The 19,443-nt window shown below is 40.6% G+C and overlaps 1 protein-coding gene across 6 annotated transcripts in view; it reads left to right on the top strand.

Annotated features, from left to right (window-relative positions):
* Positions 1-19,443, top strand: part of SLC4A4 (solute carrier family 4 member 4) — a 432,216-nt gene that overhangs the window by 29,449 nt on the left and 383,324 nt on the right. For 3 of the 6 annotated variants that reach the window (XM_043971102.1, XM_043971099.1, XM_043971101.1), the window contains exon 1: positions 14,665-15,140. In XM_043971102.1, coding sequence (XP_043827037.1) covers positions 14,960-15,140 — 181 coding nt within the window. In that variant the 5' untranslated portion in view covers positions 14,665-14,959. Of the gene's footprint in view, positions 1-14,504; positions 14,573-14,663; positions 15,141-19,443 lie in introns of those variants that run through there. The other 3 variants (XM_043971104.1, XM_043971103.1, XM_043971100.1) reach the window with 3 other exon arrangements.

Genomic DNA, 19,443 nt, shown 5'->3' with positions numbered 1-19,443 from the left:
AATGTATAACACTGTCTCCAGAAACACAGTTAAATTTCCAGTCTCTCAAGAGTCTATGACCTCTTAAAGAGTCAATTACAGTATCTATAGGTTCTATGGGAGAGGTACTGAAGGTTTATGCCAGAGGTTTATACAAAATAAATACATGATCATTTTTTGGTGAAGACATAAGAGAGATAAGAAGAGGCCTCATGTAGAAAGTGACTCAAGAACTGTGTCTAAAAGAAAACTAGGAGTCTAAGAGGTGGAGGTGAGGAGGGCATATTGGAATGGGACCAGATATTGTAAAGGCACAGAGATGGCTAAGTCATGTATGAGTAACAATAAGAAGGTCAGTTCAGCAGGATCATAGTAATGTGCTGTAAGGTTGGAAAGGTGGGTTATGGCCAGATTGTGAAGGGCTTTAAATACAAGACAGAGGAGTGATCCTGGTGGTGATAGGGAGCCACAGGGGTTTATTGAGGAAGACAGTGATGTGGTCAGACCTGTGCTTTAAAAAAATCACTTTGGCAACCATGTAAAGGATGGATTGGCATGGGGAGAGAACTGAGGCAGGGAGACCAATTAGGAGGCTATCAAAATGTTCTCAGTGATAGGTGAGGAGGGCTTGAATGAAGAGATTTGAACTCAAGCCAGTATTCTTTTTACTTTACCATATGTAAGCACATGCTTGTTTTGTGATGAATTTGAAGTGGGTTAAGGTATTTTATGAATCTTATGAAGATCTCACACTTAAAAAATTTACTATTTTTTCAGTTAACAAATATTTGTTTTCTCACCCTCATTCTGAGAAAGAAGAAAAAAGAAAAACAGAAACCTTGTAATCAAGGGTATAATTAACCATAAGGTTGAATCAAGCAAGATAGATTCCCAAATTGTTCATGTCCAAAAACATATATCTTAATCTGTGTATTTAGTCTCTCACCTCATTGTCAAAAGTCATTGATCAGGGTTCTTAAGTCATTTTCAAAGTGGGTGGATGTAGAGATGCCAAGATTGGCAACTTCTTAGATATGTGGCGAGAATGAGAGTGTGGAGTTAAGGTTTCAAACCCGAGAGACGATAAAAATGGTAGCACGAGGAATGTAAAAAGTTTAGAAGAAAGGTCAATTTGATGAGAAAGATGATTTCCTTTTTGGACATATTGAGTTTGATATGCCTACAGGATATTCAGTTGGAACTGTCCAATAGATACTTCATGACTAGATTCAGGGAGTAACAAAGGCTGGGTCTGGGAGTCATCTGTATAAAGATGATAAAGGAACCTGTAAGGCACTGCCTCTTTCATATATGAGCATATTTATTGCTGAAAGGACAGAAAATCAATTTTGTGTATGAAAAAATGATGAAAATCTCACATATGAAGAAGTTTTTGATCAAAATGTGAAGAGATACACAGATTGTTAGGAGGACTGGATAGACGTGCCTCCTCAGAATAGTGGACCAAGAAGATCTGTTTGAGGGCAGAAAGATGACCTGGGCTGCAGGACATTGTGGTTCCTCAACTGCATGTGACTTTTATTTGTTTATTTATATTTATTTATTTATTGTTTTCATTTGTGAAGCTAAAACAAAGTAGTAAATCAAATCACTATTTGGAAGCTAAAGGATGATTAAATAAGGACTGTCAGTTTCATAACTGACCAAAAATGGATTTCATGAGTTTTACCTCATAAGAAAAAGATGGATGAGTCACTGAAAATTGGGAGGTTCTGATTTGAGAAGTCAGAGGGGACTAAGGAACCAGCCAGAAAGGAGGTAGGAGGACAGCAAGAGTGGTTAGGAAATCATCCTGATCTAAGCATTAAGACTCTAGTAGGAGCGTCAACTGACAGGAAGGTTGTGCTTGGAGCCCGAGGATTGGAAGAGAGCTGAACTTTTCTTCAATTTGTATTACTGCTTACTACTACTTCCTTTGGTCTGAGGGGAAAGAATATCAGGGGGAAAAGATAGGTTTTGCATCTGTTTTTCTGTAAGAAGAGGCTCGGCCAGCTGAGAGGTGATGGGATAGTGTGTTGAGTAAAGAGCTGATTGGGCTTGTCTGCCATCCCCAGAGAGCCAACCTGAGGTGTTTTGCTGCAAACCTTGCCTTTTTGTAAGAAGAGGCTGAAAGGTTATTGGACAAAACAGAATTTTTTGAGTGAAGAACTGTCCGGGCTTCTCTGCCTTGCCCAGAGAGTCAAGATGAGCTTTGTAATCCTGTGGCTGAAGGAACATGCTTACCATTAAAAAGTACTTCCTATCCATCCTTCCCTGGTAACTGCATGCATTTTAGTAATAGCACAGAGAGAAAGTATGCCTTAACCTAGTGGCATTAGAATGCTGAATGGTATGAGGTTGGAAGGGGAAGCTAATGATAGAGCTCTCAGCCTTGAGTTAGGAAGATCTGAGTTCAAATCCAGCCTCAGACACTTAGTACCTCTGTGACCCTGGGTAAGTCACTTAACTGTTTGCCTCAGTTTTCTTATTTGTCAAATGAGCTGGAGAAGGTAATGAAAAACCATTCTAATATCTGCCAAGAAAACCCCAAATGGAGTCGTGAAGAGTCAGACATGACTGAAATTACTGAACAACAACAATCAGGTTGGAAGACCCGGGTACACATTTTGCCTCTATAACTATAATAATAGCTAATATTTATATAAGGTTTAAGGTTTGCCTAGCCCTTTGCATATATTATCTCATTTGATCGATCCTCATAGCAATACTTTGAGGCAGATGCTATTATGGGCAGCTAGGTGGCACAGTGGATAGAGCACTGGGCTTAGAATCAGGAAGACTCATCTTTACGAATTCAAATCTCACCTCAGACCCTTACTAGCTAGGTGACCCTGGGCAAGTCACTTTACTTCATTTGCCTCAGTTCCTTGATTGTAAAATGAGCTGGAGAAGGAAATGGCAAATCGTTCCAATATCTTTGTCAAGAAAATCCCAAATGGGGTCATAAGGAGTTAGAAACAACTCAACAAGATGTTGTCATTCCCATTTTACAGATGAGGAAACTGAGGTTGCCAGAGATTAAATGACTAGACCAGGGCTATACAGCTAATAAAGAAAGGAAGGAATATGAATTTGTTAAGTTCCTACTATGTGCCAGGTACTGTGCTAAGCACTTTACAAACATTATCTTCCTTGATCTTCATAACAACCCTGGGAGGTAAGTGTAATTTTTATCTACAGTTTATAGCTGAGGAAACTGAAACAGGCAAAGGTTAAGTGACTTCCTCAAGGTCATATAACTAGTAAATATCTGAGGTTGGATTTGAGCTCATGTCTTCCTGCCTTCAACTCCACTATTCTAATCATGGAAGTTGTATGATTGGTATTCTGATTTTCAAATAGTGGCAGGAGATGTCATCTGTCTCCTTCCTAGTTATTCCTATCCATTTAATAGCAAATACTCTCCAATTGGGTGTTTATGAGGTTAAAGACACCCCATGCGTGAAACTTTCATGTCGTAGTGAAGACTGATAAAGGACCTAAGTTAGTTACTACACCACATCTCAGATAAATAAAGAACCGAAGACATAGGTAGCACAATTAAATTTTTTCCCAGTTAAAATGCTTTGGCTCACTAGCATTTTATCCAGTGGGGAGACAAGGTGGTAACAACTGTCTTCATGTTTAAATCTATGCTTTAGGATCTTTGAACATTACAGTGGTCAAAAGGGAGCAAAAGGAAAGGGGATGGGGGAAGAATGTGGCTACCATTGCCTTGGGTTGGAATCTAGGCCATTTAGACATCATCAGAACCAAGGTCAGCGAATAGGAGGGAAAAAGGCCAAATAACAAAGGTTCCATCAGCCACATGGCCTGAATTTATGACTTAGTTCAATTCTCCTGAATCGACCTTTGAATTTTAAACCATGCTATATAGATTGGGCAGATGAATTAATGTTCACTCAGGGCTTTTTTTCAGTACTCCATATATGTCTTGCCTCTATGAGATGAATCATCAGGCAGTTGTAAGGGGACTGGAAAATACTTCAGTCATACCCTGTGGCTGACCAGTGAATTGTTACATTATCCTTTGCTCTTCAACCCCTTGCCCCACTCATCATATCACCCATCATACTTTGCCAAGCTCCAACCATCTGCTTTCCCTGTTCTCTTTTTAATGCTAAAACTGCTATAGAAAGATACACAGCTATACCAACCAGGTCTACTCCATATTTATGTCATATGATCTCTCTGGGTCCTCACTATTGCATGGCAATACTATTGTTCTTCTCTTATTCATTCTTTATCATTGTCTACACTTTCTCTCTCTAAGCTGTCTACATTATGCTTTTTTAGCAGAGAACCTTACCTGCCACTTTTTAGTAAAAGTAGATGCCATGTATTCTTCCTTATTCCATACTTCAAAATGGTTGCACTAGGGGGCAGCTAGGTGGCACAGTCAATAAAGCACTGGCCCTGGATTCAGGAGGACCTGAGTTCAAATTTGGTCTTAGACACTTGACACTTACTAGCTGTGTGACTCTGGGCAAGTCACTTTACCCTCATTGCCCTGTAGGGGGAAAAATGCTTGCACTCTATTCTTTATTTTCTTTTCCTCTGCTCCAGATCATCATTTCCATTTTGCCACCTCCAATCACTCATCACTTTTTTTTATTGTTTGGGCAGGGCAATGAGGGTTAAGTGACTTGCCCAGGGTCACACAGCTAGTAAGTGTAAAGTGTCTGAGGCCAGATTTGAACTCAGATCCTCCCAAAACCAGGGCCAGTGCTTTATCCACTGCACCACCTAGCTGCCCCCCATCACTTTTTCCTCCCCTCCATCACTCTTAATCTAGATACCTCTCTCCCTTTTTACTCCAGTCCCATATTGCCAGCTGTCTATGGAATATCTCCACTTGTATTTCTCATCAACTTCTCAAATTTCATGCTTCATAAGTGGAAGTCATTATCTTTTCTTCTAACTCATCTTCTAAATATCCCTATTTCTTCTGAGTATACTGCTATCCTTTCAGTCATGCAGGTTCACAACTTTGACACTTCATCCTTACCCTTACCATAAGTCAATTTTGGAGTCTTGTTGATTCCACCCCTACAAAATCTCTAGCATTTGTAACCCTTCTTTCTATCCATGCATCCATTATTCTAGTTTAAGCTCTTATCACCTCTGGCTTGGGCTACTGCAATACCTTCCTAATTGAGTAACCTTGACAAATTCATGGGGCAGCTAGGTGGCACAGTGGATAAAGTGCCAGGCCTGGAGTCAGGAAGACCTGGTTTTAAGTGCTTCTGACACTTACTAGCTGTGTGACCCTGGATAAGTCACCCTATCTGCTCACTTTTCTTGTCTGTAAAATAAGCTGGAGAAGGAAATGGCAAACCAGTTCAGTATCTTTGCCAAGAAAACCACCAAAATGGGTTCATGAAGAGTTGGACATGACAGAAAAATAACTGAACAACAACAACTACAAATTCATAGTTCTAAAACACAGATTTGATCCCATCACCCTCTTGCTCAAAAATCTTCAGGGGCTCCCTATTGCTTCTAGGCATTTAAAATTCTCCATTGTCTCGTCCTTACCTACTTTTCCAGATTTATTTCACATTGCTCTCCTTATCTTGTTCTTTATTCCAGCCAAAGTGGCCTGCTCACTGTTCCTCACCCATAATATTGTATCTCCCATCTCCATGCTTTTGCTCAGGCTGTTTCCCATGCAAACCCATGGATTTATAAAATTCCTAGCTTCCTTTGAAGCTAAGCCCAATGTCCTGTATGAAACCTTTCCTCTTCTTCCAGCTGCTATTGCTTCCTCAGGGAAATATCCTGGTACTTATTTGGTATATATATTTAAAAATGTATACATGTATTCTGGTTTCCCCCAATAGAATGTAAGCTCCTTGAAGACAGGGAATGTTTAATTTTTGTTTTTGTGTCTCTGATGCCTAGCACAGTGCCTGGCATGTATCAGGTGCTTAACAGCATTTATTGTTGTTGCTCTCCTGCTCTCGAGGCTGGAAGGTGGTAGAGACTGCTTGATTCACACTGCTTTGGGCTCTGCTTTGTCTTTGTCTTTCCAGTTTGGTTTATGCTTCCCCACAAAGGGGAAGAGACTAGGGATGTAAGGAAAAGGGATCTAAACTTTCTTCCAAGACTTTTCTTTCCAAAAGGTGATTTTCTTCTGGCATTTAAATTAAGAAACCATTTATTCTTTTTTTAAAAATATATTTTTTGTGTGTCAATGAGGGTTAAGTGACTTGCCCAGGGTTACACAGCTAGTAAGTGTCAAGTGTCTGCGGCTGGATTTGAACTCAGGTCCTCCTGAATTCAGGGCCGGTGTTTTATCCAGTGTACCACCTAGCTTCCCCCGAAACCATTTATTCTTAATTATTTTTTGCTAATAGTTAACAATAAAATGAAATTCCAAATTTTTCATTAGGAAATGTGAAATTTATAACATAAAACATGTGAAAGAATGAATATTTAATTGTGAATCTTAGATGCCTGACATTTACCCAAGTAATTGTCCAAAGAAAAGGTAAATGTTTAGTAAAATATTTCCTATAACATCTTTAAAATCCTTGGAATTTGTTTATACAGTATTCTAGTGATCTACAGAATATGCATAGACAATCACTACATACTTTATTAGACTCATCCTTTGGTGTTTAATAATTATTTTTGATTTAAATAGGAAATATTCATATGTAATTTGCCTAAGAGGTGACTATATACTTTATTGGACTCTTCCTTAGGTATTTACTTTGATAATTTGTTTTGATTTCAACTCTTTGCTTTGTAACCTTTCAGCTTGAAGGTTGCTTCCAACTTATGAAAGTTGTTTGGGACTTGGAATGCTTTTTATACATGATGGCCATAACACTGCTATCATATAATTAAACTACAACTATGAGTACTGCAATAATGAATACCAGTATGGTTAGTACTAGAATTAAGTCACATTATGAGTTAAATGAACTTTTCTCAGTGGTATTGGTAGCCTAAATGTCAATTAAAATATAATTTTCTTCAATTCTTAGAGAAGGAAATAGGGTGGCATTAGGAACTTCTTTTTCCCAGCTCTTCCTTCCACCTTCTTCCATATTGACTTCTCGTGAGAGGAGGCCTGGGAAACAATTCTTGCTTTCTCTGGTGTGGTATGGGGGGATTAGGGAGCAGTGGTGAGGAGGAGGTTAAGAGAGTCTTAGAACAATTCAAGCAAGGGACAACATTCGTCTATGTCTAGGATGTTCTGAGGACTGATACTGATAAGTTGGAAAGCACTTAGAAGACAGTCTAGCATAAGTAAACTTAGAGTCAAAAGAACTGGATTTTATTTCTAGTTCTAGTTCTAATACCCACTTCTCGTCCCTGAGCAAGTCTCTTTACCTCCCTCACATTAGTAAAAATGGAGATAATAATATCTTGTTTTCCACATGTAATTGCTTATATGCAAGTACTTGGTAAATCTTGAAAAACAATAGAAATGTGAATTATGACAGAACTACCACAATCCTGTGAGGAAAGTCACAGTGTGATGTATGATGGCTTTATAATTTTTTGCCAAATCTAGACTAACAGATTTTTCAGGGCTCTCCCCAACTTTGGTCCAGTCCTCTTGTCAAGTATGTGTCCAAATTATCTCAGTCAGCTGGACACCTATTATTGGCCGGAAAACTCTAGTGAGGGCAGTTCAATGATCTTCTTGGCAAAGAAATGATGATTAGCCATGAACATTTGTTGGCTTTGCTTAGGTTAACCCTCACCCTCTCTGTCCATAAGCATTTTTGATTGACTCATTTAGAATCTGGTAAATTTTCATGGGAAATGTCTTAGTTTGTGTTGATGTCTTTTCTTTTATCCACTTCTCATTTTTAAGTATTGGCATCTTTTTTTGTTTGTTTGTTTTGCTTTTTGTAAGTGTCAAGTGCCTGAGGCCAGATTTGAACTCAGGTGCTCTTCAATCTAGGGCCAGTGTTTTATTCACTGCACCACCTAACTGCCCCAAGTATTGGCATCTTTGAATAAGTCCCATTTTAATTCTTTCTTCAAATTTTCTAACTTAAGAGCCAAATCTGGCTCTAAGTTAGTGGTCTATGCACTAATAGCTAATTAAAAATGACTCTCAAATTGGTAGCCATTCATTTTTCTGTAAGGATTCTTTCAGTTTAATATTTTGTGATGCCACGGTCCTTAACATTTCTAGTGACTCCACCTGCTTTACAAATAAATTGTTCCTGATATATAGGTAGGAAGCGACAGTGTAGTCAACATGCCTTTGATGTCTCTCTGTCTTCTTAAAATTATTACCTGCCTTCAGCCCTATTTCTTTTTTTGGCTTAGCCTAGTGTTAGGCACATAGTAGGTACCTAAGAAGGGCTTCTTGATCAACTGATTTAGTGGCTTGCCTTTTTGATTTTCTGCCCTGAATTTATGCCAATATACAGGTTTCTTAAGTGAGCTCCTGAATTTGAAGGAGATATGCTGTGGTTTGTTTGTCCACTGTGCCTTCTGATTACTAGCTTCTTCACCATTGGAGATTCCCCCACTGCTTCCCCAAGTTTGGAACATAATTTCTTTCCAGAAACAGCATTTGCCAAAGTTTAGATATCCTTATCACTAAAGTCCTGTTATGTCTCATGTGTACAGAACTGACTGTGGAGAGATTCTACCAAAGAAATGCTCTCCCCTTCAATCCCCTGGACACACACACACACACACACACACACACACACACACACACACAGCGCCCTTTGAATTTTAGGTTATTGACCTATTTTCATTGCTTGCCTACCATGACAATATGCTACCAAAAGGTGGCAGCAAACAAGCCCTGATAAATTCCCCTAACTCTTCAGGTTAAGAATTAATATTATTCTTGCAAGCTGATTTTTTTAAAAAGTGAAATAAACTAAAAATAGCTTATTTCAAAGAAAAGACTTCACAAAGTCTTTTTTTTTTAGCTTAAAAGGAACTATGATACTCGTATGCTTATTCTAATAATATAAGTGATTCCCCAGCTTCTAGAAATGATTAGAAGTAAAAGAGAAGAGGGAACTTTGAAAAAAAAAGTAGGTATGTTTGTGTGCCCAATTTTAGATGGCAGAACTGATTTCTGGGTTACATGTGATTGTGCGTGTGGTGACCTTGCTGTCGCAGATCATTGTATGTGGTTGTTGTGTTTTTTTTTTCCTCCTGAGAAGTCAGGATCTGAGTTCTGAGAATTAGAGATAGGCATTACTTATATAAAATAAAGGACCCATGCATACAATGCATGGACCAATGGGAAAAGAGTTAACTTTGGAGTTAGAAGACACATCCTTTCACTTACTATGACCTATCTGCTCTTTAAACCCTTCCCTCCTTATGACTCTTCTGTTTCACTCAGTATGAAAGGGCACGTGTAGCAAGATCGGTTTAAACATTTGCTCTGCCCAGGATGGCAGTTGTAAAATGAGAGATTATGAGGCTCCCTGAAGCTTGTAAAGAGACTGAATGGTTCTGTTAAAACAAGTGGAGTTTAAAGAAATTGTTAACTAATAACTTTATACCATGAAAGTGACTTAGAAAATCATCAATGTTGTCAACTGTAGACTCAATATATTGAAAAGAGAAAGTAATTTTTCAATATATTGGAAGGAGAAAGTCCTTCTGTGCTCTGCACACCATAACCTTGGCGATTTTTGGGGGGAGGGAATTAGTAAATCCTATTATTAACTGAATTCTTATGTAACTTCCAACTTAACCTGGAGGAGGAGGGGATGGTAAGGGAGGGAGTAGGATGGTTATGTGGGAGTAGTTGTTGGTGGAATGAGAGGAGTAAATACTCTCTACAGAGGAACACAGGGTCATGCCCTAGAGTATTTTGGGGGGAATATTTTGATAACTGTATTTCAATACTATCCTAGGCATTTTAGATTTAATTAATAAGTTTTAAATTAGGATGATTAATTATATCACTTTAATTTTATGAAAATAAATTATTATTAATTTAATTGAATTTTATGACTTCCTGACAAGGGGTCCGTAGGCTTCAGGAAAAGGGACCAAAGATTCACCAAAAAGGTTAAGACCCCCTGCCCTAAGTTATATGATGTACTTTTCCTCTTCTGAAGCTGCCCTTGGGTACATCAAGTTCCATAGCTCTCTCAGGTGAGCTAAAGGTAGTGAGGTTCAGGTTTGGATAGGGGACCTCCTTGGGGAGAAGGTTCCATTTCCTTGTGCATCCTTTTCTTAAATGCCTGGGCAGGGGAACGAAAGGTTGGCTGTATAAAATTATAACCAAGTACCAATACAATAGAGGTAGGAGAAATGTTTAAAATGAGCCTCAGGAAAGGAGGGGTGGATAGAGAGGGTAACTGAGGAGAGTCTAAAGGCTAGTGAGCCCAAAGACCTTCAACCTTTAACAGTAATGTGCTGGGGCAGGCTTACGTTCTGAAGCCTGGGTGCTGGCAGCCTGCCACGTGCTGACTGGCCGCCTGGCAGTTGCTTGCTCCGAGTAGACCAGCTGGGGAACATGTTGGCAGTCGGCAAGGACACTTAGGGGCAGGCTCTATCCGGAGGACAGAATATAGCAGGGGTCCCGTGGCCAAGAGCTGATGCCTTCCCTAAATCTTTCTTGTGATGGGCTCGAGTCCCCCTGTCTAGCCTGTTCCCGAGCCTGTTCCGTGTTAAGCCGGCCCCAGGGAAGAGCCGATGGGTTTGGCAGACGATTTAGACATGTGTTACACTCCAATGGGTTTTCTCTCCCGGAATACCAGAGAATAAAAAAAAAATTCCATTTTGGGTGTGGATTTATATAGCAGGGCTATAACTTTTGCTATCTCAGTCCATGCTGCAAGAAGCCGATATTGGCTCAGTGTAAATTTTATAAGATAGACTAACATGACCCTTATCCCCGTGATGCCAGGGAGAGGCTTCCAAATCTATTCTGAACTCACTCTTGCTTGTGATATGAACACCCTTCAGTGAGGGAGTACTCCCTTTCTCTTTTCCAGCAGAATGCACAAGCAGTTTGCAAGGCATGTTTCAGGAATGTCTGTGGGACTGTATGGGTAAAGTTACACAAGACGTTGAGTTAGGTTAGAAAATCTGTGCCATCTAAAGAGATGTTTCCAGCTGTTCTAATAATGACATCCAGTAGAATTTTAGAACCAGAGGGGGACGAAACTCTCTGCATCCCAACAATTGACAGTTACGGTACATTGGTGAAGGAAGCTGTGGATTCCATATATTCCCTTGGTATAGGAGACTATGAATGCTTGTTTAAAATGAATGGTGGAGGGGCAGCTAGGTGGCGCAGTGGATAGAGCACCGACCCTGAAGTCAGGAGGACCTGAGTTCAAATGCGGCCTCAGACACTTAACACACACTTACTAGCTGTGTGACCCTGGGCAAGTCACTTAACCCCAATTGCCTCACTAAAAAAAAAACAAAAACAAATAAAATGAATGGTGGAGGGGCAGCTAGGTGGCGCAGTGGATAGAGCACCGGCCCTGGAGTCAGGAGTACCTGAGTTCGAATCTGACCTCAGACACTTAACACTTAATAGCTGTGTGACCCTGGGCAAGTCACTTAACCCCAATCGCCTCACTAAAATAAAAATAAATAAATAAATAAAATGAATGGTGGAGCTGACTGAGAGCATGCAGGTTGTGTGTGCCTGGGTTTTTGTATTTTTAGTCTGTAATACTCACACTGGCAGAATGTGGCATCCTATCTCTTCTTGCAGAGAAGGGGCAGTTCTCAGAATATGATGTGGGGTCCACGTCTGTAGCAGTCACAGGGAGTTGATTTCCCCAGAGTGAATTTCCAACTCCTCGCTACATATGGTTTTGGAGGAAATCTAAATCATATATCAAATAGTTAGGAATGATTGTCAATTTCTAGTTCAGGAGGAACCCAGATATGGTGATTTCTGTGGACTGAAGTCTCAACCTGTCAATTAGCTCTTGTCTTAAAACTAGCTTTTTCCTACTCATACAGTCTCCTGTAAATGATAGTGCATCTTTTCTCCACCATCCTCCTGTTGCATGGAAGCTTGGAGAAAACAGACTCAACAACTTAACCTCTGTTTTAGGGCATTATATACTCAATGTTTAACAAATTTAGCTTTTGTGGAGGAAAATGTAGAGGCCTTGGGAGTGACCCAAGGTGGAATGTGGTTTTTGTTGGTTAATATTGAAGGGTAGCATGCTAATAGACAGATGGTGCAGTAGATAGAGCCCTGGACTTGGAACCAGGAAGACCTGAGTTGAAGTCTGGGCTGAGATAATTCTTACCTTTGTGACCCTAGGTAAGATATTTAACCTCTCTTTGCCTCAGTTTCCTCACTATAAGGTGGGGGTATTAATAACACCTACCTCTCAGGGTTGTTGTGAGGATCAAATGAAACAATATTTGTAAAGCACTGAGTATAGAACCTGGCACATAGTAGGTGCTTAATAGATGCTTGTTAAATCTTAATCTAAAGAAGGTGAATTAAATGGCTTTGCTTGTCTAGTAAGGGGAACAATGGGAATAGATTGCCTGGATTATTTGAAAGTCCAGGGATGCTCTGTTTTTTGGACATCGTTAAGATAATTTCATTGTTGAGTTGTGGTCCTTACTTGGGTCTACAAACAATATAATACCAATGAATTTTGATTTTTGGGCTGGTGAAGGTCATTGGCCAGGCGGAACCACACTGGATATTGATTGGATTAAAGTCACCCCCTTTTACATTTTGATTCAATAAGTGTTTCTCTTCAGTGCCTTCTATGTGTGAAGCATTGTGCTAGGCAGTGGACATTGAATGTTAACAAATGATTGAGCCTTGCCTCTCAAGGGGTGTACCTTCTTTTTTCTGGGGGAAAATGACATGTGCATACATAAGTATTATACAAGGTATTATGCTGGATGATGTGGCCAGGGAAGAGAAAATATTTTAGGAAACCTTGACGAAAGAGAGAAAACTTTCAGTGTGGAAGGGCAGGGAAGGTATGAAGGAGGGATCATGTAAGTTGGACCTTCTGGGAAGATAAGGCTTTTGAAAGGTGGAGATGCAAAGTCATTACAATCCAAGCAGGGAGATGGCTTGCCCTAATAGACAGAGGCTGGCCACTGCATGTCAGATCAGGCAAGAAGGATCATAAGTATAGAGCTAGAAGGGACCTCAGGCCAACTCACTGAGGAAATTGAGGTCCAGGGACTGTCAGAGATGGGATTTGAACCCAGGCTCTCTGACTCCAGTGTTAACGGACCATAGCTTTAGATGTTCAAAGCTACCTAGTCAAACTCTCTCCTTTCATAGTTGAGGAAACTGAGTTTAATAGAGGTAAAATGATTTGCCCAGGACAGATAGTGGAGGAGGCAGAATTTGGACCCGACTCCTCTGACAAGTCAATACTCTTCCATTGTTCAATGCTCCCAGCTAGCTAGTTTGGGTCATTTATTTATGATTTGTATATAGTAAAAGGAATAGGGGCAGTTAGGTGGCGCAGTGGATAAAGCACTGGCCCTGGATTCAGGAAGACCTGAGTTCAAATCCAGCCTCTGACACTTAACACTTACTAGCTGTGTGACCCAGGGCAAGTCACTTAACCCTCATCGCCTTGCAAAAAAAAAAAAAAAAAAAAAAAAAGGAATACAGATAGCCCAAGTTGAGGATTTGGATGCTGGTCCAATGATTCCAGGGGAGGAATTCTCCATGTTTCCAAGTGATTGATGACAAGCCACTTAGGGACAGTAGGATGGATGCATTCATGTAATAGACTCTAGGGAAATCTTCCTATGCTGCAAATTCATATAGATTCTCTCCTAGGTCCTATTTGTTTACATGTTGGCTTTTTCTTTCGTGTGTAAATTCCTTGAGGGCAGGAAGTAGAATGACCTGGCCTCTCTTTGTATCTGCAGCACTTAGCACAATACCTGTCATTTAGTAAGGGATTGATCAATGCTTGTCAATGGATTGATTATAACAAATTTCCGAATAACAGTAGCTATTTTTTTTAAAGCAGACATGAGAAATAGATCTACCATGGTGAACAATGCAACGGATTCGACAAGCTGACTGTACAATCCTCCCTTTGGCCCTTACAGAGCTCATGAGTGATTTTCTTCTAGCTTCCCTATAAATGGAGTTTGTGGAATTCTCCCTCCTAAAAGTTTATACAATTAAAGAAAGGAGGCTCCGGCTATGAAAATAACCCTTAATTCGTACTGTAAACTTAGAAATGCGCTTGGCAACGGTTGGCCTAAAAATGTTGTCAAGTCTTGGAAGGCTCCTGAGCTCTTATTTAGCATGTGAAAATGCAGAGTAGATCCTATTATGTAACATGACAGGAGGGCAGCAGAATATGTTTGGTTCTAAAACAAAGGATCCCCTGCCCCTCGGAGGACAGTTAAAGCACTGGGCCCGGGAAATCCTGAAGTGAGAGGAGGGAAGAAAGTGAATCAATGAGTGCCAAGTCCTAGTGACCGCTAGCTAGCATGGCTCGACTGTTGTGGGAGCTGGGTCTCAGATTAATCCTCAGATGTCAGAACTCTGTAAGACCAACATGTGACTCAAAGCTTGCCACTCGACAGAAGCGTATGTTTTGCTGGTGTTAAGAGGCTGGCTGAAGGCTAGGCTCCCACTGTGCGTTAGACCGTCTCCCTCTCCCTCTCTCTCTGTTTCTGTCTCTCTCTCTTTCTCTGCATGTGGGTGGGTGTGCACAGGGGGGCGTGTGAGTGTATACATTTTCTGCAGCAGGTATCATCAGAGCTGTTCCCTGACGCTGGATTTCCACCAACGATCGGCAGCACTCGTTCTGCAGACATACCAAACTTCCTCTCCTCTCTGGTTTCTTGTCTGCTTTCTGCAGACGAGGGCTTGGGGGTGGGGAGGGGGAACCCTCTGCTAGTTACCCTTCCTCCACTCGCTAATTCTAGAATTCGAGCTATGTGGGACCGGTGTAATCCTAAGCACCCCTCCAGAGAAGCTACAACAGAGTTGTAAGAGACGAGAGAAGAGTGGCCTGCTGATATGAACAGCAGTTTGCAGCAGCTTAACCTGCCCAGAAGCTGGGCTGCTTCTAGTGGCTCCCTCCAGGAGAAATCTGAGCACTCGTTTTTTCTTTTTTATTACTATAGGATGGAGGATGAAGCCGTCCTGGACAGAGGGGCTTCCTTCCTGAAACATGTGTGTGATGAAGAAGAAGTTGAAGGTGAGTGCTGTCGGTGGGGGCTTGGATATCTCTAGATATATTTGTTTATGTCTGGACATTCCCAAACCCGATTCAGCCGATATCTTTGAAGTTAGGAAGCAAAGCCTTTCCCTAGAGAGTCATTTGTGTCTAGATTGTGTGTGTGTGTGTGTGTGTGTGTGTGTGTGAGAGAGAGAGAGAGAGAGAAACACAGAGACAGAGACATTGTGTGTGAGAGAGAAAAGAGAAAGAGAAAGAGAAAGAGAGAAGAGAGGAGAGAGAGAGAGAGAGAGAGAGAGAGAGAGAGAGAGAGAGAGAGAGAGAGAGAGAGAGAGAGAGAGAGAGATTAGATTTAGAACTTCATTCTGAGGTCAGAACCTTGGTCAATGTGGTTACCTTTTCCTAAGTGATCTATAAAGCCCCTTCTAATGCTAAATTGAGGAATCTGGAAATCTTATTTCAAAGCAGGTGCCAGTGTTAGCTATGCTCCCTTAAAAAAATTATCTGGTGTGATAATATTAACCAGCCATCAGTAAGTGACTAATTCAAAGAAGCTGCTAGCTTTATATAAATGTACTTGGCAGTGCTTACTAATAAATATTCTTTCTTGTATGTTACAGTGTAGACAAGCAGATGTTACAAAGGGATACTGATAGAAGAGTGATGTCAACATTGTTGGCAAAATGGGTCTCTGACAAGGGGATTAAGAATGGGACTTGGGGCTGGCTCTCAGTTGAAAAAAGATGGACTTGTATGTCTCAGTGAAAGGGGAAGACTTTTTGCTGACTTTCCAGGAGCTGCCATTACTAATATTGGTCTTTATGGACCAAGTAAGATTTGTGCTTTAAGTTGAGTTCTTTAAAAAAATTTTTTTCTGAGTGATTTTTGTCTCCCTATGTCTGTCTACTCATCAATAAAATGGGTAGATGCCTGTTTACTTGACAGGGGTGCTGCAAGACTTAACTAGTATATAATAAAGCAATTGTTAAAAGATAAATTAGATGCTATTAAAATGATAAAATTATTAACTGAAGAGGGACAACATGGAGTAGTAAAGAAAGAGCTGTTCTGAAGTCAAGAAGACCTGAGTTCAAATCTCTCTTCTTTCATGTTCTGCTTGGATGACACCAGCAAATTACTCCACCTCTCAGCGCCCTGGGCGCCTCTGCTTTCTAAGTTATAGAGAAGATAAAGACCTGTATTGGAAAGGAGTATGTTCTTTTTGGGAACTCCTATGCCAATGCAGTCACAGGTCTGGTCCAATGAAACAAAATAAAGCAAATGGCATAAATGACAAATCTTACATGGAAATTAACCATAAGCAACTGGAATTCCCTGACAGGCTGTTGATTTATTGGAGGCTCTGCCTTGGCTACTGGTTTACTAAGATTGATTAGTGCCCCCAGCAACCTGAATATGGAAGGTTGGGGTTCCAAAAAAAAGAGGGGGTGGTGGGTTAGCATGATCTGGAACAATGCTTTATTCTAGATGGGGATTCTTTAATCTCTTGTGTGTCATGGACCCCTTGGGTAGTCTTGTGAAACCCATGGACCCCTTCTCAGAATGTTTTGAAATGCATAAAACAAAAATACAGATGATTACAAAGAAAACAAGTCTATTAAAACAGTTATTAATTTTTTTAAATCAATGGACCCTAGGTTAAGAACCCCTTTTGTAGACCAAATGATAGGTCATGGGAAGGAAGGGCCCTCACAGATGTCCGGGACTGCCTAGAAGTGTATTGGGTCATGTTGGTGTCCATATTGTTCCTCATGGCTCCTTGAAAAGTTCTATTTGGACATCTCAGGGTAAGGGAGCACTTCACCTTGACTTTTTCCTTCCTCCTTACACCTCTCCATTTCTCCCCATCTATGTTCCTGAGTCTGATTATGAACATTTGCCCAGTGTGCTGCTTAGGAAAAAAGGAATGCCTATATATCATTTTTGCTTTGATAATGTTTCCCAAGTTCCCCATCCTTGAACTTCATGGCTGTGGGAACGTTTTTAAAGCAGTAAAAGCAAAATCCTTAGACTTTTGTACCGTGTCACATTAAACCTCCATAACAGTGATTGTATTGCTGTGCAAATGTCAAAGGGAATAAAGATATTAACAGGTGGAACACATAGATATAAAAAATTCACCAGGTTTCCCGAACATCTTGCTTTTTCTTTAGGACAATGAAGGTAGGTCTTGATGGGAATGAGTCGGGAAACTTCTGAGAATAGGCTGTACTGGGCTTTTTTTCTCTTTTCCTTGAGAAGACTGTTTTGGCTCGGTTCACAGGAGGTGCAAATCCTATGCTTGGTTTTGTGAGGTCTGCAGGGGTTGATAGAACCCTGTAATAGGATGTTAGACATGGCATTTCTTCAGGCTTTGGCTGAGAAATGAATTTCCTGAAGTATTTCCCTTGATTTTCAGGGGGAATTTCCCCTGAAATTAAGATAACAACATAAATTAAAGGAATATAAACATTCACTCAGGCTTTTAAAGTATGAAATAAGGCAATTAATGAAGTTAGTTATGAGTATGTCTGTAAATTCAAAGGTTTTGACCATTAGCATTAAGATTAAGACAGCAGCTTCAGATGGAGTAATGGACCTGAGTTCAAATTCTCCCCGAGACACTTCCTAGCTGTTTAACCCTGGCCAAGTCATTTTCCCTCTGTCTGCCTCCATATCTCCATCTTTAAATAGAGAATAATAAAAGCACCAATCTCTTAGGGCTGTGGTGAGGATCAAATGAGATAATATTTTTATTTATTTATTTTGTTTTTGCAAGGCAGTGGGGGTTAAGTGACTTGCCCAGGGTCACACAGCTAGTAAGTGTCAAGTGTCTGAGGCCAGATTTGAACTCAGGTACTCCTGAATCCAAGGCCAGTGCTTTATCCACTGCACCACCTAGCTGCCCCCATGAGATAATATTTATAGCCCAGTGCCTAGCACATAGTAGGTGCTTAATGAATATTTCCTTTCTTCATATGCTATTTTATATTATGTTATGTTATCTTACTTTATCTTATATAATATGACATCATCATGTCATGTCATGTCATGTCATGTTATATTATACTACACCTGCTTCCCAGGGTGCTTGTGAAGAGAAATGAGATATTTGGAAAGCACTTTGCAAACCTTAGAGTTGTATATAAATGCTAACTTTGATGACGATGATGATTTGCTGGTGGGGTAGATAGGGAAGCATCCTTGGAGTCAAGAAGACATTGACCTCTGCCACATAATGCCATCCTGGCTCCTTGACCACGGGCACATTGTTGAATCTCTCTCAGTGCTACAGGCAACCCTCGAAAACCCAAGGGCACAGATGAGTTTCTTATCTGTAGAGGGAATTTACACACCTAGAGTTCCCTATACTGATACAACTGAGTCTAATGTAATGAGTCTGTCCCAGTCTCCCCGCTTCCAATATCTGTAAAAGCTGCCTTTGTTACATGTAAGCAAGCGATTTAAATGTTTAAAATGAGCATTCTTGATTGGTTGAAGTCGTGTTAGGGTCATTATGTGAGCTGTGGGACTGGACAGTTTGGGAGAGCTGAAGGAGGGGCCTCCAGGATATGATTGGTTTCCTGAAGCTTGTCATCATGCAGGAGCTTTGTGATACCACTGAGCATGATTCATCCACTTTATGGAGACCTCCCGGCTGTTGAGGCACCATGAGAACTTCTGGAACTGAGGCTGAGGTCACACTTGGCCTGAGTTGGTTCTGGAGGGAGAGGCACTCAACTGGTACAAAGTAGCTCAGGAAGCAAGGATGAAGCAATGGAGAATAATAGCTGCTTGTATTTTGATCATAATTGGGCATGCTCTAAAGGTGTTATTATCCCCATTTTTTTTTTCAACAAGTGAGGAAGTGGGGTCAGAGAAATGAAGTGACTTGCTCATGGTCACAAAAGTAAGTACCAGAATCAGGATCTAAACTCAGGTCTTCCCTGATTCTCAAATTCACTATTCTTGTTTGTTTGTTTGTTTTGCATGGCAATGGGGGTTAAGTGACTTGCCCAGGGTCACACAGCTAGTAAGTGTCAGGTGTCTGAGACTGGATTTGAACTCAGGTTCTCCTGAATCCAGGAGGTCCTTTATCTACTGTACCACCTATCTGCCCTGCAAATTCACTATTCTTGCCAATACTCCCCACTTTGTGGAAAGGACAGTTTATCTGTGTTCTCTATCCTTATGGATGAGGAACTAAAAACCTGATTGCTGAACTGGCTCTCTTGATAAAGACCATAATTTCATTGGTTAGAAACGTTTTAATGTCTTTTGTTTTTATTTTCCAGTTACAGTCATTTCTCGATTACTCCCCATC

Source organism: Dromiciops gliroides, chromosome 6, assembly GCF_019393635.1.
Source record: "Dromiciops gliroides isolate mDroGli1 chromosome 6, mDroGli1.pri, whole genome shotgun sequence".
In the NCBI taxonomy this organism is placed as follows: domain Eukaryota; kingdom Metazoa; phylum Chordata; class Mammalia; order Microbiotheria; family Microbiotheriidae; genus Dromiciops; species Dromiciops gliroides.
Note: the sequence above shows the minus strand (reverse complement) of the source record. Positions and strands in the feature narration are given on the sequence as shown.